The 25,250-nt window shown below is 43.7% G+C and overlaps 1 protein-coding gene across 2 annotated transcripts in view; it reads right to left on the bottom strand.

Moving 5' to 3' along the window:
* URGCP (upregulator of cell proliferation) overlaps positions 1 to 25,250 on the bottom strand; it is a 97,821-nt gene that overhangs the window by 14,599 nt on the left and 57,972 nt on the right. The window contains exons 1-2 of one of the 2 annotated variants that reach the window (XM_061198339.1): positions 17,442 to 17,690; positions 2,497 to 2,567 (exon numbers count right to left, since the gene is read on the bottom strand). In XM_061198339.1, the coding sequence (XP_061054322.1) occupies positions 2,497 to 2,567; positions 17,442 to 17,455 (85 nt within the window). In that variant the 5' untranslated portion in view covers positions 17,456 to 17,690. Of the gene's footprint in view, positions 1 to 2,496; positions 2,568 to 17,441; positions 17,691 to 25,250 lie in introns of those variants that run through there. The other variant, XM_061198340.1, reaches the window with a different exon arrangement.

Raw genomic sequence — 25,250 nt, 5'->3', positions numbered from 1 at the left:
GTGGAGCACGGGCTCTAGGAGTGTGGGCTGCAGTAGCTGTGGCATGCAGGCTCAGTAGTTGTGGCTCGCGGGCTCTAGAGCGCAGGCTCAGTAGTTGTGGCGCACAGGCTTAGTTGCTCCATGGCATGTGGGATCTTCCCGGACCAGGGATCAAACCCGTGTCCCCTGCATTGGCAGGCAGATTCTTAACCACTGCACCACTAGGGAAGCCCCTATGCAGTTGTTTTTGAATGTTCTAGTCTTTAATGTGTGGGTTACAAAAGAGGAATAAGCAAAAAATGATGCAGAGAAGGTGTTGGCCTTTTAATTCCCCTGTAAGTCACTTCAGCTGGAGGGGGAGGGGCTTGCAACAATGTTTTGAGGTGTGACAATTGCTGCCCCCCTCTTTGTCTTCACTTCTGTGATCAGAAGCAGCAATCAGCAATTAGAGCATAGATACTTGATATTTGGAGGGCAGGGGTTTCTTGCCCACCCTTCATTCCCACAAGCTGTGTCAGGTTGCTCTAAGATCATGTGCACAGCTGCCTGCCACTTGGCTGGGAGTGGGAGATGGGTAGCTACTACTGTATTAAGAGCTGAAACTGACCAAAATTAACTGCAATTTACCCTCTAATTCTTCCCCTGGAAGCTGCAAGCCTTCAACAGACTCTAGAGTTCCAGAATAATTACACCAGACAGATTCTGCCAGCACAACTGCTGTCCAGGTGGGGAGAAGGATTTCTGGTGCTTCCTGCTGTGCCATCTTCCAGAATTCTCTTTAATGATTTAAAATAAATTTTTTTAAAGAATGAGTTATGAAGTAATTAGAGTCCTCAGACTTGAGATAAGGCAAATACATTCTATAGGATGATTATATAAAGCACAAACCAGGCAAAACTAACCCTACATCTATGCTTTTGGAAGTCTGGAGAGTGGTTACCCCTGGCAGAGGCCGGGTAGGAAGTGATTAGAAGGTGGACTTCTTAGGTTATGTTTTTGTTTGGCTTCTTCTCCTGGATGCTGGTTAACACAGGTCAGTTCATGTATGTGAAACTTTATCAAGCTATGCACTTACAATATGGGCACTTTTCCATATGTATATTATACTTCAATACAACTTTTTTAATCTTATAGGTTGAAGAGCTTACTTTAAGTCTTAACAATAAAATATGTACTGAAGAGGAATTCACATACCTCAGGAAGAAATTTTTTTTAAATAATTACACAAGGCTTATTCACTGGAGAAACACACAAAGATAGAATTTGGGGGAAGGACCAGAAGGTCTCTGAGCCTCAGTTTCCTCAAATGAAACAAAGGACCAATAATAACTATCTTATGAGGCTGTTGTAATAGGGCAGCCTAGCTCACAGTAGGCCAGTAAGGTCATTTCTTTTCCTCAGCCCACTCTCAAATTTTCTTTCCTGGTTTTCTATAGCAATGCTCTCTAATAGAACGTCTTGTGATGGAGCAAATGTTCTATTTCTGCACTGTTAAACATGCAGCCACTCGCTGTATGGCTACGGAGTACTTGAAATATGGCTAGTGTGAATGAGGAAGTGAATTTTTAATTTTGTTTAATTTTAAAGTGTGTGCCTAGTGGCTAGTGTATTGAGTAGCACAACTCAAGATCTTGAGACACTGAGGGGCTTTGGGCAATTACTGCTTGATCCCAGCTTTGCTATGAGCCTTGACCAACTGGCTATGAACTCCCATAGTGCCAACCTTCTAGAATTTAAGTTCCATGAAGACTAGGACTTTTGGCCATTGCATTCACTATTGTTTCCTATATTCACAATCCCTACAACAAGGCCAGCACATGGTAAATAGTCAATAAATATTTGTTTGAATGAATAAAATAAAATTGGATTAACCCAAACGTATTTGCATATTTTTGTGGGGTTATTTTTGCATAACACTATTAATATCCAATAGAACACATTCATTTTGAGAAGCACCAAATTGATGAAAGATAGATCCAAAATGAGTTATTAAGAGAAATTAAGATGTCTAGAGTGTGGCCACCACACCTTAAAGCTGAAGTCATGAGGGGCAGCTACAGCCCCACCCCCACAAATCCCCAGAGAAAGAAAAACCAGCTTATAAGGACCATGACCAGGAAGACTACAAGTCCCAGTCTCCTAGGGACAGTCCCAATTCATACCTCTTGTCCCAACAAAACACACTGTTCACTCTCAGGTGTGCCCAGCTTAGAAACTAGACAGTTGCCCTCAACACAGCTCAGAATGGCAGGAACAGCAACGTGCTGAAATTGGAGTGATGTGTTCCCGGTAAAACTGTGTGGTAAATACCTTTTTCAAAGTGAATCCTGTTTTGAATATATGAGGGAAGCTTAAAAGACCCTTAAATGGGTCTTCTTGTAAAACGGAAAATAAAAACCTTACGCTTATTTATTTTTGAGGTCCGTGATCCACAGCCCAGGGTGGTGCTGGAATCCAGAATCCCAATGGGCCAGAAGAAACAGATCTGCTTCCGAGTGGACACAAGCCCAACTTTACCTGCAATGGCCACAGCTGTTCGTCTGTCAGATGCTTTTATTTCTGGGGCCACTTCTCCCAAATCTGAGTGTCTGAAACAATTTCAGAAGAAAATTATAATTAAATTAATGAAACACCACTTTCACCTATCAAATTGGCTGCACATCAAAATCTCCTGAGGAGCCTTGAGAAACTACAAACCCTGGTTACACTCCAGATCCTCGAAACTAGCATCTCAAAGCCAGGCCTGGGCTTCTCTGCTTTTAAAAGTGCCCACACTGGTCTAGAAAAACCAGCACTCTCAAAAACTGAGAGACAGAGCAAACAGCCATTCAGAAAAACATAAAACTATACATATCCTTTGACCAGTAATTCCACTTCTACCCTAAGGAAATAATTAAAATTTAGTTACAAATATGTTGATGCCAACTTTATATATATATATATATATGCCAACTTTATATTTTTTTTTTTTGGCTGTGTTGGGTCTTCATTGCTGTGCACGGGCTTTCTCCAGTTGCAGCGAGTGGGGGCTACTCTTCGTTGCGGTGTGCGGGCTTCTCATTGCGGTGGCTTCTCTTGTTGAGGAGCATGGGCTCTAGGCGCGCGGGCTTCAATAGTTGTGGCACATGGGCTCAGTAGTTGTGGCTCGCAGGCTCTAGAGCTCAGGCTCAGGAGTTGTGGCGCACGGGCTTAGCTGCTCCATGGCATGTGAGATCTTCCCGGACCAGGGCTCGAACCCGTGTCCCCTGCATTGGCAGGCAGGTTCTTAACCACTGTGCCACCAGGGAAGTCCCCTGGATGCCTTTTAAATCAAAGTACAATAATAGGAATTATGGTACAGTCTTATTCTGCAATCATTAAAAAATGTTCTATGGATCTCATTTTGTGGACAAAAAGATGTTGTATGATATGTTATGGAATGATGTTAATGATATGTTCATTAGTGGGGGGGAAAAGTCAGGTTATAGAAGAGTATGTACAGTGTGATTACTATTTAATAAAACTATGTCTGTTTATCTATAGGTGTATACAGGGAGATCTAGAAGGATGTTCATCAAAAGTTAATAGTGTGGGCAGGGAGGGATGATCCTGAATTAACTTAAGTAGGCTTGATAAGTATAGTCTATTTAAGAATAAACTATTTTGGGTATATCACAGGAATGAGTAAACGTGTTGATTTCATCAGAAGTCAGGGTTCCACTGTTGAAGAAAGGGTGTAGAAATAAGGAATGGAGGAAGTTAGAAAAAGAATTCACAGAGGTACACTGGAATTGGAGGTACTGGTGTGTACTCGTGATTTCTATATGCATACTCGTTGTATACATGTGTATCCATTTGTGTAAACGTGCATACATTTCCTAGCTCTGTCCACTGAAAGGGCCACGAAGCAAAGACACTATAGTACCAGTGAGCATACCAAGCACCCTTTAATATCATTCCACACTAACAGATACCAGGTCTCCTTGGAGAAATTACAGATTCCAGGGCTGGAGCAGCAAAAGAAAAAGATGAGCCTGAGCATCTTATTTCAGAAAATTAGGAAGCGCTCAAAAAAGAAAATGCTGGGGCCTGTCACAGGACACAGGAGCCAGCTTGAAGGGGCTCCCACTACCAAGTGTGAGTCAATTTGGGCACGAATATAATTAAATACCGTAATTAATTTAACACCATTGAAAAACAGGTATTAATGAGCCCGTATAGATAACAAATAGATAAACAAACGGGGGGGGGGGATGAGGGCTCTTGTTTATCACAGAATGCTAATGTGAAGGATGCTGCAGCTAGCACAGCATCACTTTAAGAATCATCCTAATCAAGAATGGTTCAAGCTAGCAACACCAGTGAACGCCAGTTCTTGCAGGAAAATGTTGATAAGGAGCAAGATACCTGCCCAGGCTCAAAATGTTTCCTCACAGATGGCTTATTAGGTGCTAGGAGAAAAATAAAACCTAGCAATTATAATCAAAGCCAGTGACCATGGGGACAGATGGCTATGTGTGCCCCCAGCTGTGGTACCCTGAGGAAGGACACATCATCACCTGTACAGCATTCTGGCTGAGAATGTAGAACCCTGATCTCATCATAAGGACAAACCCAAAATGAAATGTTATGCTAGAGGGGAAGAACAATATTATCTCAAAGTATGAATGTCACCAAAGAAAAAAAAAAGATTGAGGAAATGTTCCAGATTAAGGGTGCTAAAGAGACAAGAAAAAATGCAGTACCTAACCCTAGACTAGATCCTGAACTAGAAGGAGACATTTTGGGGTCTACTGACTAAATTGAAATATAGGTGCTATCAATGTCACGTTTACTGATGTTGATAACTGTACTGTGGTTATGTGAGAGAATATCTCTATTCTTAGGAAATAAGACAGTGAAGGATTTAGGGATAAAGGGTGGTGATGTATGCAAGTTACTCTCTAATGGTTAAGAAAAAAATTATATACGTGTGTATTTATGTGTGTGTGTGTATACACATGCATACTCATAGAGAGAGACAGCAAGAGAGAAAGAATGATCAATGAGAATGGTAAATGAACTAAAATGTTAAGAATAGGAGACTCTGTATAAGGGGCCTTTTTAATTTTGTAATTTATCTCTAAGTAGAAATTATTTCCAAATAAAATGTTTTAAAATTAATAGTGGTTAGTTATTTCTGGGTAGTATGATATCCATTTATTTTGTCTTATTTGAATTTTTTCAATAGAAGAGGCATGTATTGATTTAATAAAACTAAATGAGCTATTAAAGTAATGCTGTTAGTCAGGGTCAGGGCGAGAATCAGATATGTGTGTGCCCGAAGAAAACCTGGTAATCTGGCACCCCTTCAAACCAATATTCTTCCAAGAGTGTACAGGTTTAAACTTTAGTTTGTGGCAGGCCCCCTCAGAGACAAGCAATCTAGTTCCATTTAATTCATCAGCAAAAGAACTGTTTTGTGTTAATCAAATCCACCCTCCTAGAGGAAAGAAGGATTTCAGGACGCTTGGTTGTTATTCCAGCATGTTCCCTGAAGGTCTCATCCTCAGCCCTCTCTGAAGGGAGTTCCAGTAACCTCAGTGGTCACTGTGTTCACGGCTGTTTTAGCCACTTTATCAGTGCAGAGTCCTAGGCAACTCTCTGACTTAATCTGACCCTGATGCTGATAAAAATGGGACTTTTCATTGTCTTCTCTTCATTTTTCTGCAAAGAACATATATTGCTTTTGTAATAAGAAAAAAAGGTAACCTTAAAAAAAGAAAACATGACTGGTTAAAAATAGTTTCCCAGAGGGGAAGAAGCAGGCCCGGCCTGGTGGTGGCATGGAGCCCTGTGCTGAGACCCAGGTAGGACAAGGGCAGAGGACAGGTAGTTACACCCAGGGCGTTGCCTGGCCTCTTCCCACTGTACACAGGCTCTCAGGACACACTCGCCAGGATTTCCCAGGAGAGGAGCTTAACTCCAACCCTATATTTTCCATGCAAGAAAGTAGAAAACAAGAGTGAAATTATCACAGGGACAACCCTGACTTTGTGCTAATTTCTGAAAATATACATATAAATCTGTTCTTGATTCTTGCCAACAAAGTTCACACCTAATTGAGTCTCTGTGTTGTAAACTGGAAGCAGAGCCAAGTCTTACAAGAGAGAACAGCAATAGAATCTCACCTTTGTGCAATGCTTTTTAATTTACAACTCTGCTTCAATACCTGTATGGCCTGAATTGTGTCCCCTCAAATTCCTATGTTGAAACCCTTTTGGATATATGGCCTTTAGGGGAGTAATTAAGGTTGAATGAGGTCACAAAGGTAAGGCCCTGATCTGATGCGATTGCTGTCCTATGAGAGGAGGAGACCCCCAAGAGCTTGCTCTCTCTCTGCAGGTGCAGAGAAAAAGGCCAGGTGAGGACACAGTGGCCATCTACAAGCCAGGGAGAGACACCTCAGGAGAAACTGAATCTGCCTGCACCGTGACCTGGGACTCCCGACCTCCAGAACTGCAAGAAACAAATGTTAAGTTACCCAGTCTATGGTCCTTTGTTATGGCAGCCTAAGCGGCCCAACATCACCAAGCTAGGAAGCACAGGGCCAGAACCCGAACGTGAATCTTCTGGTTCCCTTTTGGCTCGTTATTTGTAAGGCTCAGATAGGTTTTAGGTAACTTATAATTACAGCTGGTAATTACAAAAACCATAAAAAACAGCCCATCTGCCAACTCCAAGTCTTGCCAAGCCTGCTCTTGCCTCCACAGGCAGACAAGACCAAGGGAGTGAAAACAAGCAGTGCTTCCAATGGCCCCAGACGTGAGCAAAGCGGCCTTCTACAAAGCAGTTTTTGAAAATTGCTAATGTCTTTTTCTGATTCCAAAAATAAGACAAATATACAGAAAAGTACCCAAAAAATGCCTTTGCTCTTTTGAACAATTACTCAATATGTTAACCAATCCGCCCCCACCCCCGCCTCCTACTTCTGACCTATTCATGTTGCTGTAGCTCATTGCATTAATGGATATATAGGACTACATTCTCTGCATCCCGTTTTACTTCCTCATTAAGGGCTATTTAGATTTTGGTCTTCTCCTGAGGCCCATGTTGGTCCTTTCAAGAGCCCAGGGCATAGAGCCAAAAGTGGAACCCAGCTCAGACCCTGCCTGGCGGCCACCAGCACAGAGGTCCGGCCCGGGCATGGGCTCCTGGTCTCCATGCTGCCCAGGCCTGTAGCCTCGGTGCCGTGGCATCACGGCTCAACTTCCCTTCTGGGGGCACCTCCCCACACAGACTTCTCTCCAGGGCAAGAAGTGATCTGAATGCCACCCTGAGGGCCAAGTGTGTCTAACGGTTCTTTCTCACGAAGTTAGGAAGCAGACATCCTGGTTTGTGCACAGGGCTCCCTTCAAGTCTGGCAGGCAGAGTCAAGACCCTGACAACCCCAGGCCATCTGCCTCACTGGCTGTCAGTCCTAGGAGACAGGGCAAGGCACACTTTCTGTGTCCTTCATTCTCTTTTCCCATTGCACAACAGAATTACCTGAGGAGCTTTTCTATTTATACCTGGACATTCTGATTCAGGAGACCCATCTCTGAAAGGGAGATGCCTGCTACCACCGCAGAGTTGGGCACTTCTTGGACAGTGCCCCTCAAGGCCAAGAATAAACTGTCCAAACCTTGCGAGCAGGGCTAATTCCTAGCAACAAACCTGGCTCCTTCATTGGGTGGTGCCAATAAAACAAGACGGCATAGAAAAGCTAACAAAAGGAGACTAAATATGGGGCAGTTGCTTACCATAATGTAGTTGACAGTATATAATTAATAACTTTGGATAATAGTTTGACCCAATTTTTGCTGTTTGATGCTAATAGCTTTCAAGATCTTCCACTTCCTGACCTGCCCCACATCTGGGCCAGCAGACAAGAGAGCCTGAGGGCTCCTTTCTTTGGTGCTAGCTAGGGACCCTCACCCCATTACAACCCCCCAAACAAAACAAAAAACAAAACAAAACCTGAGGCCAGTTGCTCTACCCAGAAAGCCTCACTAAATCAGTAATAAACTTTTTCAAACCCTCTTGGTGGGTTGAACTGTGTTTCCCCATAACATATGTTCAGGTCCTAACTCCCTACTATGAATGTGACCTTATTTGGAAATAAGGTCTTTGCAGATCTAATTAGTTAAATTAAGATCATGTCATACAGGGGTAGGGTGAGCCCCTAATGCAATGAATGGTATCCTTATAAGAGGAAAATTTGGATTCACAGGGAGAAAAACATGTGACGATGGAAGTAGAGATTGGAATGATGTATCTACAATCCAAGGAACACTGAGGATTGCTGGCAGCCACCAAAGGGTAGGAGAGAGGCTTGGGACAGACTCCCTCAGAGCCTCCAAAAGGAACCAACTCTGCTGACACCTTAGTTTCAGACACCTGGCATCCAGAACTGTGAAAAAAAGATTTCTGTTTTCTTTAAGCCTCCCAGTTTGTGGTACTTTGTTATAGCATCCCTACCAAATGAAGACAAAGTATGTGTGGCTCTTGACAGCTGTATTAGTTTCTGCCTCTCTTGACATGGGTTCTCCCCTGTATGTGTCCACGTATCACTCTTTTTTTTTTTTTTTTTAAATTAATTATTTATTTATTTTTGGCTGTGTTGGGTCTTCGTTTCTGTGCGAGGGCTTTCTCTAGTTGCGGCAAGCGGGGGCCACTCTTCATCGCGGTGCACGGGCCTCTCACTATCGGCCTCTTCTGTTGCGGAGCACAGGCTCCAGACACACAGGCTCAGTAGTTGTGGCTCACGGGCCTAGTTGCTCTGTGACATGTGGGATCTTCCCAGACCAGGGCTCGAACCCATGTCCCCTGCATTAGCAGGCAGATTCTCAACCACTGTGCCATCAGGGAAGCCCCACGTATCACTCTTTTTTTAAATATTTTTATTTATTTATTTTTTTAGCTGCATTGGGTCTTCGCTGTGGCACGCGGGATCTTCGTTGCAGCATGCGGGATCTTTGTTGCAGCATGCGGGATCTTTTTGTTGTGGCGTGCAGGCTCTTTGTTGCGGCGTGTGAGCTTCTCTCTAGTTATGGCGCATGGGCTTCAGAGCGTGTGGGCTCTGTAGTTTGCGGCACACGGGCTCTCTAGTTGAGGCACATGGGCTCAGTAGTTGTGGCACGCGGGCTTAGTTGCCCCGCGGGATGTGGGATCTTAGTTCCCTGACCAGGGATTGAACCCGCGTCCCCTGCATTGGAAGGCAGATTCTTTACCACTGGACCACCGGGGAAGTCCCATGTCTGTGTCTCTTCTCTGCCTCTGCTAAGGGCACCAGTCACTAGATTCGGGCCCACCCTAACCCAGTGCAACCTCAAATTAAGTAATCACATCTGCAAAGAACCTATTTCCAAAAAAGATCACATTCACAAGTACTAGGGGTTAGGACTTCAACATATGTTTCGGAGGGAACACAATTCATCCACAATATCGAAGCCAAAACTAGGGGCCATCCCACCTCTGCAAGGTGACCACACACTTTGAAAAGTTTAAAACTCATTGTACAGCAGCGGGGACTGGCTGAGAAAACATACATGAAAAGGTTCCATCAAACAGCACATGAGGAAAAGCAGATGTCAGTTATTATAACGTAGGTAATAGACAAGCACCGTGAAGCCTGGCAGTTTAGTCCCTGAAATGTGCTGGCACGTGCAGGAAGTGTGGCAGAGGGACCCACTGCCGTCCTGCTTTTATGCACCTAGAATTTCCTGAAGGCAGGAGAGGCAGCACACTGGGAAAGGACACACCCCCCCCATATGTCAGGCAAACGTGTCCTGCCTACTGCTGACGCCCCTCCAGCAGGACCCTGGGGCAATAATCATTGCTACACCCCAACCTAAGAGCGCTGCAAGGAGAGAATCAGTGCAATGAGCAACAGGTCTTGGTCCCGGGTTCGTGCCATGTGGATTCACCATACGAGAGGAAACAGCTCTAAAATGCTGCCCCAATCCTCCAGGAGTTTATACTAGGGTTAGGTTGGAGAGATACTGTGCACACTCATTACATGAACTCTACAAAATACAGGTATGTTAATCTTTAAAACAAAGCTGGCCATCCCTGTCCTGCACACCTAATCAGGTTGCTATAGGGACCCAGAGAGATTTACACGTGTGAAGCAAGTTTATATAAGGCAGTGTTCTCTTGGATTTATCCACACATTTATTTCCTGCTAGGAACTTTTCTAGGAGTTTGGGATATATCGGCGAAGGACATAAATGTCTCTGCTCTTAGCTTACGTTCAGTGAGGTGGGGGAAACTGACAAGAAACAATTTTTGAAAGTTTTAAATGGAAGATACACTGGGAGGTGTTAAGTGCGCTGGAAGAAAGAAAGAAAGTGTAGACTAGGATCAGGGTACCGGGCATGTGGTGAATGGGGCCACAGACTGCTGTAACTAGGTCAGGGTGGGCCTCCTGGAGAAGGGGACGTGCAAGGGCAGGCTTGGTAGGAGATGAGGGCATAAGCCACGCGGCTCCCTGGGGAGAGTGTTCCAGGCGCCACGCAGGCCCGAAGGGGCTCCGGGATCGGTGGGAGGCCGGTGCAGCTGGTATGGAGTGAGCAGGGGGAAGGCAGTAGAAGAGGCCAGGTAAGACAGAACTTTCTGGGCCATAGCAAAGACTCTGGCTTTTATTCTGGAGGATGGGCTGAGTGCAAGTCGACATGCCTGTTTGATGTTAAGAACAGATTAGAGATGACAAAGATCAGACCTGGGTGGCAGCACCGGCGGCGACAACACAGGGCTGGGCTCTGAAAGTCTCTGTGAAGGACTGGACAGAAAGTGTGAGAAAGACAGAGTCCAGGAAACCTCCAAATGTTCAGGTTCAATACAGCTGCTACTGTCTCGAATGGGAAGGCTGTGGATGAGCGTGACGGGACCATGAGCAAGCTAGTGCTCATGTTCTGGCCCAAGACCCGAGGACGACCTCCGTGGAGATGCTGAGCAGCACAGGGGCCGCAAAGGGCTGCGGCCGCTTAGGGAAGGCAGCACTCCACAATGTATCCACAAGACCACTGCTGGCTCCCTTCCTACAGACACACAGCCTGCCCACAACAAAGGCAGCAGAAGCACCTTGCTATTTATCCATGATAACAGAAAGAAACAATGATGTGGAAAAACTAAGAGATCAACTGGAAAACTGCTGTGAGCAATGAGAGAATTCAGTAAGCTGGGGACGTACAAAACATTTATTTTAAAAACCCAATTGCCTTCTTATATACAAACAAGTTTAGCGATGTGAAAGGAAGACTCCCATTTAGAGTAACGACAAGAAAAAATTTAAGAATACACATATAAATGTGCAACATCTATATGAAAAGAATTTCTAAATACTAAAGAATATAAAAGACTTGGACAAACGAAAAGCCATATCCTTTGGGGAAAGAAAGGCTCACTATAATTTTAAAGCCAATTCTCCCTAACTTAACCAATAAGTGAATTTAGGTTTGAAAACAGAGGAGCTGATTCTATTCAGAAATATTTGTGCAATAATAATCAGGAAAATTCTGAAAAAGAACAGTAATGAAGGCGGACAAAACCTGCGAGACAGTAAAACATAGTACAAGCCACAGTAAGTTAAGGCTGTAGCACTGGTTCATGAATAGACAGAGTTCAGTAAAAGAAGAGCCCAGAAACAGGCCCAAATACAGGTGGGAATTTTGTCCCTGATCCAGGCAGTTCTAAGTATCTGGTGATTATTCAATTACAACAACATGGAAAAAATAAAGGTAAATCCCTACTACTCCTTTCACCAAAATGAAAACTACCTGGATCTAAGAGTTAAATTAGAAAATGAAACCAAAAATGCACTGAAAGAAATATTAAAGACAAAAAAAAGATCTCAGAGCAGGGAAGGCTTCATACAGTCAAAAGGTAAATAACAAAGGAAAAGCATTTGTAACACAAACAATGAAAGTTAGTTTTCTCAATGTACAAAGATCTGCAAATCCATGAGAAGGAGCCAAGAATCTAAACAGAAACAAAGTAACGAAAGACATCTCCACGCTTCCCTGGTGGCGCAGTGGTTGAGAATTGCCTGCCAATGCACGGGACACGGGTTCAAGCCCTGGTCTGGGAAGATCCCACATGCCGCAGAGCAACTAGGCCCGTGAGCCACAACTACTGAGCCTGCATGTCTGGAGCCTGTGCTCTGCAACAAGAGAGGCCGCGACAGTGAGAGGCCCGCGCACCGCGATGAAGAGTGGCCCCCGCTCGCCGCAACTGGAGAAAGCCCTCGCACAGAAACGAAGACCCAACACAGCCAAAAATAATTAATTAATTAATTAATTAATTAAAAAAAAAAAAAAAAAAGACATCTCCAAAAGGCATTCTGGGTTTAAAACAGAACAAGGAGGAGGACACGAATCCACACTGTGCCCTGCCTCCCGGGGGGATGCTTCTCTAAGGAGGATGCCAGTTTCTCAGACAGGAACAGGGGGCAAGGTGCCTGAGATTTCATTTATGTTCCTTTTATACCTTTTGAAATTTTTACCATATGCATATATTACTTGTTTTTAAAAGTAAGGCAACTAGCAATTTTATAAAAAGTTACAACGCGGAGAATCTAGGACAGAACCACCACGTCTGAACTACGTGCAGGTGGTCTCGCTCAGAACATACAGCCTCCCGGAGGGAATTCTTCTTTAAAAGAAAGAGCCGCGTCTAAGTTATTCCACATTCAGCCGTATTTCATAAAAGCATAATTGAAAGTACAACCACTCTGCTAATACAGACAAACCAAGTGAATACAACAAACCAAGTGAATACATTCTTACTTCAGTTTCATCCTGAGCGTGCCGGAGAGACACTGCATGTGCTCTGTGATCAGAACAAAGTACTGAGTCCAACATTTTTGTCCTGCCTCCGTAACCAAATTTAAACCGACTATCCATAATGGGGTCATTTTGCATCAAGTTTTAACTTAAACTGCTTAGGTGGGCCTCAATTTCCTCATCCATACAATACGGATAATAACAGGACTTACTATAGCGTTGTCGTGAAGATTAAATAACATAATATAAGCAAAAGCACTTCGAACAGGGCCTAACAATACACTCTTTGGAAGCGGGCAAGATCTAAATTTAAAAGGACATTCCCTTGGACCGGAAAGCCCCTGCCGGGGGCTCACGGTTGTGGATAAGAAGAGGCTCTCCTTGAGCTGGGGGAGAGGTTCGCCACACGGCACTCCATGTGATGAAGCCCTGGCACGTCTGCCACCTACAGGGAGGTAAGTGGGCTTCGGTGAGCTGCCCTGCAGAGCCAGGGATGGTTCAGCTACAACACCCCTCCCAGTTCTCTCGTTTTCTCCAGTGGGGACACACTGGGGTGGTTGCTGGCTCACTGGGCAATCCCAGATCTACTGGGGAAGAGCAAAGTCTGCATCCTGCTGGCAAAGCCATGTGTGTTCTCTGGAAGCCACAGCAGCTCCTGAGCAGAGGCTAAGGGCTCCTGTTGGACCTCACCCAGGAGCAGTTACATACCTTGCCTGACTTGCTCAGTGTCTCCTCCCCACAGTGTGATCTGAGGGCCTTTTCCTCCCCACCCCTGGCCTGGCTAGAGGACCCATCCTCCACCCATTGTGAAGAGCTTGGAGCTCTTGTGGCCCATTTGGACCAGGCTAGGCTTCAGTGGGAAAGCTGAGCCCTTCCCAGAAGGGGAAGCCCAGGATCCTTTCCTTCCCCACAAAATGTTGGTGTTGGGAGAGAATCTTCCTGGACAGGGAAGACAAAAGGTTGAAGTTAAGTCCGGCGTACTTTTAAATGTCCAGTGGATGTTAATGGGAGTGCTTTCAGTTCCAAGGGAGATGAATCCTGAGGGAGTGGCCAGGAGGGCAGGTGAGGTGCTTGGTGGGGCTCCTTGCCTCCCACACTTTGACTCCAGGACAGGTCTCATTACATCACTCCTGGCCCAGTGCAGAGACTACTTAAGTGCTACGATGACCACATTTTCTGAAACAAAAACCTGAAGGTAAGAGTTTACTTACGGGATATGGATGGTTAGAATCCGATGTTAGCAACCGGATCAAAGAAATTAGGACTGGCTATTTCTGAAGGAATATAGGAGTCAGGGAGGAAGTTTCTATCTTTGAACATGGGGTGAATAAAGATGCCATTAGCTTCCTATTTCTTGACTCAATAATTCCACCAGACAGGCAAAACTTTTAAAGTCTGATGTCATAACATGTTGGGAGGTGGAGAGAGCCCTTAAAATGTGGTGGTGGAAGGGGAAGGTGGTACAATCATTTATAAGCATACTTTGGTAGTATCAGCTAAAAAAATGGGCTGGCCCTCTGACCACAGTTCTTTGTATCTACTTCAAAAAACCACTTGTGCATGTCCAGAGGGAGACACCAATTGCGCAGCATTATCTTACAAAGAAAACTGAAAACATTCTTAACTAAATAACATAACCAGGACCCAGAATATTATATAAATGTCAAGTTTTAGGTAGATCTGTTCTTTGTTCTCACATGAAAAACATTTCAAAGCATACTGCTGGGTGAATAAAGCAAGCTGCAGAACAGTATGAGTCCATTTATGTAAAAAAGGAGCAAATAAGTGTTTAAGGTGGCAAATTTCACGTTATGTGTAAAATAATAAATTTTAAAATTTGGGGGAAAAACAAAGAACAAATATAACATGTAAACGCGATAGAAAATGTCTGTCGGGATACCTGCCTAACTAAGATAGGCAGGGAGGTTGGGGGGAAGCGGGGTGGACTCTAGTTGTATCTGTAAGGATGTCTCTCTGATAAAAATAATGGCCTAATTTAAAAGACACCAAAATGTTTAAAGTGGTGGTCTACAGAAAGTCAGACTACACTTGATTTTTATTCTCTGTTTTATACTTTTTTTGTTGTTCAAATTATCTACCATTAACAATCTGAAAAATATATATATTTTGCACAGTTAACTAGGTTTGCTATCCCTCTAGGTGGGTATGGATGGAAGATCGTAAAATTGCTATGGCTAGGGCCCCCTTCGAGACAGGTTGCAGATGATGAAGACTATAGACCTTGGTCCCCGAAAAATACACACAGACCCCAATGCTGCATACAGTTTCAGGGAATGCAGGACCCTGGAAGCCCACCCATGAATCGTGTACCCCAGGTTAAGAACCTCTGATTTGGACATTTAAAGCTGCAGAAATGGATGCAATCATGCAGAGAACGAGTGCTAGGTAGGAATTAGCAAAGAGGGACTACGGAACCCAAGGAAACCCCAACAATGAAGAAGCAGGCAGAGTAAAGAAGAGATGGGGGCTGTAAGGAGTGGAGGCCCGCAGAAGAGGGTAGACGGTAGCAGGCTGATGAGCTCCATCTCTCCTGTCCCCTCCGCCTCTTCCATACTGCTGTCACATGGATTCCCCAAGAGCCTGATGACAAATATCCTTCAGCGAACAGTGGGCAGTAAGCCCACAAAAGGAGGCCAGGTCCTGTAGTCTGGCCCTGCCTCCGTCTCTGGCCTTGTCTCTACTTAATTCCAAACACACTGGGCTGTGAGTCATCTCAAACATATCTTTTCCTTTGATGCCTTCATTCTTGTCCTTTTCTTTTGCATAAGGCCTAGCACATTGGTAAGCTCCTCAAAAACTGTCAGAATTTCTTCTTTCCTTCCCAACTCTCTTACGGAAATTGTCACTTAGAAAAGAACACCAGATTTGGAGGCTCCTCCGTGAACAGCCCAGCAGAAATCACGGCTCCCCTCCCATCCCTGCCCTGAATCTCTGGACTTGTTCCTGCAGCACCTAGTCTTGTAGGTTGAATGTCTGCTGACTTGGAGAGGCCAAAGAAGCTTAGGAAACCAGGTCTCCCTGGCTAGACTCTGGTCTACCAGCAAAGCCTGCAGACATATGGAGACGTAGACTGTCCCCAAATTTGTATATACCATAATAAGTACATAGTTCTTTCCATGAAATGACATGAAGTATACTAAAAACGCTGTGACCTCAGCTTTGCAATGGGTACCCCTCAGAAATAAGTACCAACTGCAGACTCATGAGATCCCTCAAAAATAGTCGGGACTGCAAATATCAAATCTGCACTTACATGACCTTCCACAGAGACACAGTTTAGGGACTACTGGCTCACAAAAGGGCACACCAGCCCAGCATTAAGTCCGCCTCTGACTTAACGTAGTGGGCTGGGATGCCCAATGCACCATCACTTTTTAAAGGCTTCACGGCAGCCCCATACAGGCTCAGCCACCCATTACTGCCTCCGGTGCGCCCTGCTTCACCCTTTCCTGACATGAGGGCCAGGAACCCAGTAGGACCTTGAACCTCTGGGTGACAGCCTGGCCTTCTGAGGGATGAGCTGTTTATTCTAATTACAAGCTCAAAGTACTGGGTACTTCTGACTGCTCCTCCCCAAACCCAGAAAGACAGCAGGTAGATGGGAAATGCCCATGACTTGGCTGGAGTCAAAACCCAGCTTGCTCCATCAAGGCCCACTGCACTGAGCCAGTTCACTCCAGTGAACTTCCCTCACCTGTAAGGGGCCTGATATCCACCTTCTCTGCCTCTCAGCCCACCGTTCCCCCCGCCCCACCCCACGCGCCAGGAAAAGCCCTCTGTGATGTGCAAGGATGCACAGCGAATTGCTACCATAACCACTAGGTCTGAGACACACTGAATGGTGGACAGCAGTCAAATGAAGCCGGTTACCAACTAAAGCAATGACCTTGAGACTAATTTTCCTCCTCTGTGAAGCGTAGCTGTCGGATTAACTCTTGTCATTCCCAGCTTTCACGACTAAATTACCAAAACAAAAAGTAATCATAATGAATTGCTGAGGTTTTATTTTGCAATAAAATTTTTTTTAAAAAATTACAAACTCTGTGGGTCACCATCATTTCCTAAAAGAAAGAACATTTTCACACCAAGACAGTGGAATGGAGGTGATGTCAGAATAGGGGCAGCCACTGTACCCGGGCCCGCGGCCCAGCCCAAGCTGGAGGCCCGGACCAGGCCGAGGCAGGGTCTGCCCCGGCCCCTGCTCCGGACGTTCGGGGACATCCAGGCTGCATCCCAACGGCGGTGAGAAGCCAGCATCAACTCCAACGCGAGCAAGCGGAGAAAACAGATGCGGAAGGCAGGGCGGCAGACGCCGGGCGCGCACCGGGCGCCGCGGCTCCAGGCCAGGGGCGCCGCTGGGAGGTGGGGGGCTGCCGCTCCCGCACGCCCTCCCGCTCCGCCCCCCCCCCCACCGCCGGCCTCCGCGCCCCGGGCCCCGGAGCCCGCCCCCGGAGCCGAGATCCTCAGCCCGCGCCCCCAGCCCGCCCCCGCCCGGGCCGCCTCCGCCCGAGGTCGGCGGGAGAGGGCCGCGGGGCCTGGCGGGCGGGCGGGAGGGCGGGGGTCCGGGGCCGCAGGCCGGGGAAGGCCGCCAGCGGCGGCCCGCAGCCCCCACCCCGCAGCCCCCCCCGCCCCCGGCGCGGCCGCGAGCGCCGCACTCACCCGGGCGACGCCATGAGCGCGGCGAGGTCTCGGCGCTGCCGCCGCCTCCGCTTCCTCCGAGCTGAGCGACTCCGCCGGGGAGGGGCCTCGCACCGGCTGCCGGCCGCCCGCCCGGGCAGCTCCAGGCGGCGGGGGCGCGGGGAGGGCCCCGGGTCAGCCGGAGACGGGTGTGAGTGGGCCCGGAGCCGGAGGAGGGTGAGGCCGGGTATCGGCTCCGAGCGTGCGGGGCGGTGGAGACTCGGGGAGGGGGCCCGGGGTCGGCCTGGAGCGGCCTGGGGGCGCTGGGGGCGCGGGCGGCACGGGGCTGGCACCGGGGACGGGGGCGGTCCGCGACCCGCAGCCCGGACCCGCCCACCTGCCCAGGTGCCCAGGTGCCCGCAGGCCGGGACTCGCCGGGAGGCGCCTTCGGTGCCGCACCAGCCGAGAAACTGCCCCGGGGCCACGAAGCAGCTGCAGGACCCAGGTGAAGTCACCACCTCCCTGCGATATGAGTTTGATTTCCTTAAGAAAAGCCTTTTCTTTAGCTCTGGAGGACGAGGCGTTATTATTAGTAAGCAAAACGATAACTTTGCTATCTCTTACTTGGTGTGCTGCCTTGCCCGAGTTGCTGGCCTCTCAGAGCCGGTTACCCATTGTAAAAGGTGTGTCAGATCACACTGTGAAGCCCTAAGGACTGTGGAGGCACTTTTTATTATCCTTTACATTATATTAGTTACCAATAAGAATGAGTCTGTAATTCCTGCGGTGGGTTTCACAGCATCAGCGATGGGTACTTGAGCCTCAGTTCCTGTCTTGGCAAAATGAGTTTTCAGAGATAAGTGAGCTCTTGTAAGTAAAAACACTTAAAAAGCTCTGGATAATGAAAACCACTGTTGATCACATTTCTGTGTTATATTAAATATTATTAATAATCATTACTCTATTATTTTTACTACTAATAAGAACAAGAGACAGTAAAGCTGTGACTGAAAGCCTTGGCTCTGGAGCCAGACTACCTGGGTTGAAATCTGAACTCTTACCAATTACCAGCTCTGGAAGCTCGGGCAAGATAGAAGCTTCCCAGGGCTGTAGTTTCCTCCGTTGAAAAATGAGGATAATAGGTCCCTTCCTCTCTATGAGGATTGAATGAGTTAATATTTGTAGAGTGATTAATACATTGCCTGGTAAATGGCCTCTTACCTCCCGTGAATCCATCACACCCTTCTTTCCTTCAGTAAAATGGAATCTCAGAATTGCTGCCTTGAGTTCAGAAGATAATGCTCTGTAAATGTGAGCTGATAAGTAGAGCCACAGGGGTTTGTGAGACCCAAAGTAGGTATAAATCTAAGAGGACCAGGGTTAAGGAAGAGTTTGGGGAGTGGGCAACTGCTAAATGGCCTGATTCAAGGCAGTAATGACTGCCATTGGAGTGGGGGAGGTCAGATACTTTTTAAAAATAAGCTGTTGGTTTTAAAACATGTTTTGAAATAATGAATAGTGTTAGTTCAATGAAATTATTCTTCCTCAATATGAGTTTTACTAGGTATGTAGCATTTCACTGCATGGTGGACCATCATATGTTTTAACCAACCCCTATTATTAGACAAAATTTTGCTGCCAGTATTTCATTATTATAAAGAATGTGGACAGTAAATATTCTTATAGCCAAAGCTCCCCATATACATCCATGAGTACTTCCTTAAGCTAAGTTCCCAGGAGTCAGATGATACTAGTATTTTAAGTCTTTTCAGATACATATATAATCTCTGTATGTATTTGTGTACTTATACACACATACACAAACACATACACACACACATATATACTAATACACATATATACATATACTTACATATATACATACATGTATACGTATACACATACGTATATATACACACACATAGAGACTGCTGTCCCAGCACGGTCACCAACACTGATGATAGTGCCAGTTTGCCAAAAGTCTCAATAAATTTCACAGTTTCTTTATCACTGCAAATTTGATAGGTTAAAAAACAGTATTTTGGCAAAATGGCAGACTAGGAAGTTCCAAGCTCACCTTTTCCCACGAAAACATGAAGAAAACAACCAGAAGCTGTCTGAACTAATTTTGTAGGGGCTCTAAAAAAGTTAAAGGTTTACAGCAACCAAGCAAACATTCAAGCAAGAAAAAGCCATCCTAAAAATGACAGCAAAGTTTTGTGGCATTTTCACTTGCCATCGCCCCACTCCTTCCCCAGTGTGGCAGTGGTCTTGTTCTTGAGAAGGTAGCATCCTGTTTCCCAGTCCCCACCTTCCTGTCACCTTGAACTGGAGGGAGCAGAGCAGACCTTATTTGTATACTACCTGACCTGTAAGAAATGGTAAAGGTAGTCCTTCAGTTTGAAAGGAAAGGATGCTAGACAGTAACTCACAGCAGTATGAAGATGGAAAGATCTGACAAAGAAATACATGGGCAATATAAAAGGCAGCATTACTTTAATTTTGGTAGCAACTCCACTTTTTTATTTCCAACAGGACCTGAAGGACAAATGCATTGAAATACTTATAAATTATAAATCTATATTATTGGACATGCAACATATAAAGGTATAATTTGTGAAATTAATAACATGAAGGGGAAACAAATGTATAGGAGTAGTAGAGTAAAACATGTCACTACAAAAAAAATCAGCTGAACACAAAAGAAGGCAGTAATAGAGACAAATACTGTAAGACTTTTTTATTAAGTAGCAAAGTGACAGTAGTAAGTTCCTCAAGTGTAGTTACTTTAAACGTAAATAGATTAAACTGTCTGATCAAAAGGCAGAGATAGGCAGAATGGATTAGAAAAATGATCCAAATATATACAGTCTATAAAAGACTCACTTTAGCTCTAAAGACAGAAGATTGAAAGTGAAAGGATGGAAACATATTCCCTGTAAATATTAACCAGAAGAAAGCTGGGTGGGCTATACTAATTCAGACAAAATAGACTTCACTTTAAAAACTTACAAGAGATAAAGAAAGACATTATATATTAAACAAAAGTTAATTCAACAAGACAGTTATAAACATGTATGTACCAAAAAGAGCCCCAAAATATAATGAAGCAAACATTCACAGAATTGAAGGGAAAAATCATTCCACAAAAATAGTTGAATACTTCAATAATCATTTTCAATAGTAGATAGGAGAACCAGACAAAAGATCAATAAGAAAATAGAGAACCTAAACAATACTACAAGTCAATTGTACCTAACAGATGTCAACTGAAAAAGATGCACAACCTAAAAGCTGACAATTATGTTTTATTAGGACTTTCTGAGGACTTAAGCCCAGAAGACAGCCTCTCAGATAGCTCTGAGGGGCTGCTCTGAAAGGGTAAGGGAGGAGCCAGGATACATAGAAGTTTTGCAACAAAAACCAGGGGGTTGGAACATCAAAAGATTACTGTTAATTAAAGAAAATCCAGACATCTCAAGTTAATGAATTTAGCACTTTTCTATGTATGGCAAGATGCAAAACTATGGACTCATTGAAATCATTCCTTTGACATGCACCTTAACTATCTAAGGCCAGTATCCTGTTTTTAACAATCCTGAATTTCCTCAGGGTACACAGTCTGGGATGGTGGCAGGGGCTGATGGCTTGGTGGCTGCAACATACTTTGTTTACTGATATGGCAGTCCACACAGACATATACAGAACACTCCACTCAATAACAGTAGAGTACACATTTTTCTCAAGTGCACATGGTACATTGTTTGGAATAGACCATACGTTAGGCCACAAAACAAGTCTTAATAAATTTTAAGAAACTTAAATCATCTTTAAAGATCTTTAAAGATACTACAAAGTTACTTTTCTGATCACAGTGGAATGAAACTAGATACCAAAAAAGAAGGAAAACCAGAAAATTCACAAATATGTGGAAATTAACACACTCTTTAAAATCCAATGGATTAAAGAATAAATCATAAGGGAAATTATGAAATACCTTGCTAAAAATAAAAACACAATATATCAAAGCTTATGTGATGCAGCAAAGTCAAGGCTAAGAGAGAATTTTATACCTGTAAACATCTATGTTAAAGACGAAGAAAGATCTCAAATTAATAACCTAACTCTACATCTTAAGGAACAATAGCAACAACAACAAAATGAAGGCAAACCAAACTCAAAGCTAGCAAAATGAGGGCTTCCCTGGTGGCGCAGTGGTTGAGAGTCTGCCTGCCAATGCAGGGGACACGGGTTCAAGCCCTGGTCTGGAAAGATCCCACATGCCGTGGAGCAACTGGGCCCGTGAGCCACAATTACTGAGCCTGCGCGTCTGGAGCCTGTGCTCCGCAACAAGAGAGGCCGCGATAGTGAGAGGCCCGCGCACCGCGATGAAGAGTGGCCCCCGCTTGCCACAACTAGAGAAAGCCTTAGCACAGAAACGAAGACCCAACACAGCCATAAATAAATAAATAAATAAATAAAATTTAAAAAAAAAAAAAAAAAGCTAGCAAAATGAAGGAAACATTAAAGTTTAGAGCAGAGAAAAAATAGACTAGAGGATAAACAATAGAGAAAAATCAATGAAGTAAAAAGTTGATTCTTTGAAAAGATCAGCAAAATTAACAAATCTTTCGCTCAACTCACTAAGAAAAAAGGAGGGAAGACTCAAATTACTAAAATCAGAAATAAATGTGAGGACATTGCTACTGATTTTACAGAAACAAAAATAATTTTAAGAGAACATTATAACAGGTGTACACCAACCAACTGGATAACCTAAATGAAAAAAAATAATTTCCTGGAAACACACTATCAACTATAACTCAATAATGAAGAAAGAAAAAATCTGAATGAATCTATAACAAGTAATGACATTGAGTTGGTAGTCAAAAAACCTCCCAACAAAGAAAACTGTGGACCAGGTGGCTTCACTGGTGCATTTCACCAAATATTTAAAGAAGAACTAACTCAAATACTTCTCTAACTCTTCCAAAATGTTAAAGAGCACCTCTGATTTTATGAGGTCAATATTACCCTGATACCAAAGCCTGACAAAGAAACTATAAGAAAACTACAGATCAATATCCCTTATGAATATTGATACAAAAATCCTCAACAAAATACTAGCAAACAGAACACAGAAACATAGAAAAGGATTATACATCATAACCAAGTGGATTTATTCCTGGAATGCAAGGATGCTTCAACACATGAAAATCTATCAATGTAATATATCACATTAATATGATGAGGGAAAAAAACCACATGATCATCTCAATTCATGCAGAAAAAAAAAACATTTGACAAAATTCGACAATCTTTCACAACATAATGCACTAAAACTAGGAATAGAAGGAAACTTCTTCAGTATGATAAAGGTCATATATGAAAAACCCAGAGCAATGATGAAAGCCTAAAAGTTTTTCCCTAAAATCAGAAACAAACAAACAACAACCAAAAAAAGAATGCTCTCTTTTGCCACTTCTGTTCAACATAGTGCTATAAGTCCTAGAAAGAGCAATTAAGCAATAAGAAGGAAAAAAAAAGGCATCCAAATCAGAAAGGAAGAAGTAAAATTATCTCTGTTTGCAGATGACATGATCTTCTATGTAGAACATCCTAAAGACTCCACCAAAAACTTTTAGAACCAATATATGAATTCAGTAAATTTGCAGGATACAAAAGTCAACATAAAAATCAGTTGCATTTCTATACACAAATAAAAACCTATCCAAAAAGGAAAGTTAAAAAAAAAAAATCTCATTTATGATAGCATCAAAAAGAATAAAATACTTAGGAATAAGCTTAATCAAGGAGGTGAAAGACTTGCACACTAAAAACTATAAAACATTGATGAAAGAAATTAAAGAAGACAAATAAATGGAAGGACATCCCATGTTCATGGATTGAAAGAATATTGTTAAAATATCCATACTACCCAAAGTGATCTATAGTTTCAATGCAATCCCTATCAAAATCCCAATGGCATTCTTTACAGAAATAGAAAAAATAGTCCTAGAATTCACTTGGAACCATAAAAGACCCTGCATGTCCAAAGCAATTTTACACAAGAAGAACAAAGCGGGAGGCATTACACTTCCTGATTTGAAAATATATTACAAAGCTATGGTACTGGCAATAAAACAATGGAACATAGTAGAGAGCTCAGAAATAAGTCCACACATCTATAGTCAACTGATCTTCGAGAAGTGTATCAAAAATACTGGGAACTCCCTGGCGGTCCAGTGGTTAGGACTCTGTGCTCTCACTGCCGAGGGTCAAGGTTCAGTCCCTGGTTGGGGAACTAAGATCCCACAAGCCAGGTGGTGCAGCCAAAAAATAAATAAATAAATAATACAAAATTGGGAAAGGATAGTTTCTTCAATAAACAGTGATGGGAAAACTGGATATACACATGAAAAAGAATGAAGTTAGATCATTGTCTCACACCATATAGAAAAATCAACTCAAAATGCATTGAAGACATAAACATGAAACCTTTATACATAAACCTCTTAGAAGAAAACATGAAAAAAGCAAAATATTGGACTTTGCGATGATTTATTGGATATGACACCAAGAGCTCAGGCAACAAAAGCAAAAATAGACAAGCAGAATTATATCAAACTAAAAAGCTACTGCACAGTAAAAGAAATAACAAAATGTAAAGGGAAACTATGGAATGGAAGAAATATTTGCAAAAGACATATCTGATAAGAGGTTAATACCCAAAATATAGAAGGAACCGTTAAAAATTGGGCAAAGAACCTGAATAGACGTTTCCCAGAAGAAGACAAACAAATGTCTTCCGTTATACAAAGAGGCATATGAGAAGGTGTTCATCAGGGAAATGCAAATAAATTAAAAAATGAGATATCACTTCACACCTGTTAGAATGGCTATTACCAAAAAAAATTAAAAATAAAAATAAAAGATAACAAGGATGGTGAGGATGTTGGTGAGGATGTTGAGAAATGGGATGCCTTGTACACTGTGGCTGGGTATGTAAATTGTTGCAGCCACTATGGAAAACCTATGGAGGTTCTTCAAAAAGCTAAACATAGAAATACCTTATGATCCAGTAATCCTACTTCTGGGTATATATCCAAAAGTATTGAAGTCAGAGTCTCAAAGAGATATCTGAATTCCCATATTCATTGCAACATTATTCACAATAATCAGGATATGGACACAGCCTAAATGACTGTCAATAGATGAATGGGCAAAGAAAATGTGGTATATAAATACAGAATATTAGCCTTTAAAAAGCAGCAAATCCTGCCATTTGAAACAACCTGGATGTAACTGGAGGACATTATGCTGAGTGAAATAACCAGACACAGAAAGACAAATCCTGGGACTTCCCTGGTGGTCCAGTGGTTAAGAATCCACCTCCCAACACAGGGGATGCGGGTTTGATCCCTGGTCAGGGAACTAAGATCCCACATGCTGCGGGGGCAACTAAGCCCACGCACTGCAACTACTGAGCCCGTGACCTCTGGACCCTGTGTGCCACAGCTACTGAGCCCACGCTCTCTAAAGCCCGCACACCACAACTAGAGAGAAGCCCGTGCGCCAAAACAAAAGATCCAGCATGCCGCAACAAAGATCCCATGTGCCGCAACTAAGACCCGACACAGCCAAAAAAATAAAAATAAAAAGACAAATATTACATTATCCTACTTTTATGAGGAATTTAAAATCATCAAATTCAGAACCAGAGCATAGAATATTGGTTACCAGGGGCTGATAAGAGGGAAAAATAAAGAGGTGTTGGTTGGTGAAAAGGCACAAAGTTTCAGTTACACAAAATGAGTAGGTTCTGGAGACCTGCTACACAACTTAAGGCCT

The sequence above is a fragment of the Eubalaena glacialis genome, chromosome 8 (assembly GCF_028564815.1).
Source record: "Eubalaena glacialis isolate mEubGla1 chromosome 8, mEubGla1.1.hap2.+ XY, whole genome shotgun sequence".
Classification (NCBI taxonomy): Eukaryota; Metazoa; Chordata; class Mammalia; order Artiodactyla; family Balaenidae; genus Eubalaena; species Eubalaena glacialis.
This window is presented reverse-complemented; position numbering and strand designations above follow the sequence as displayed.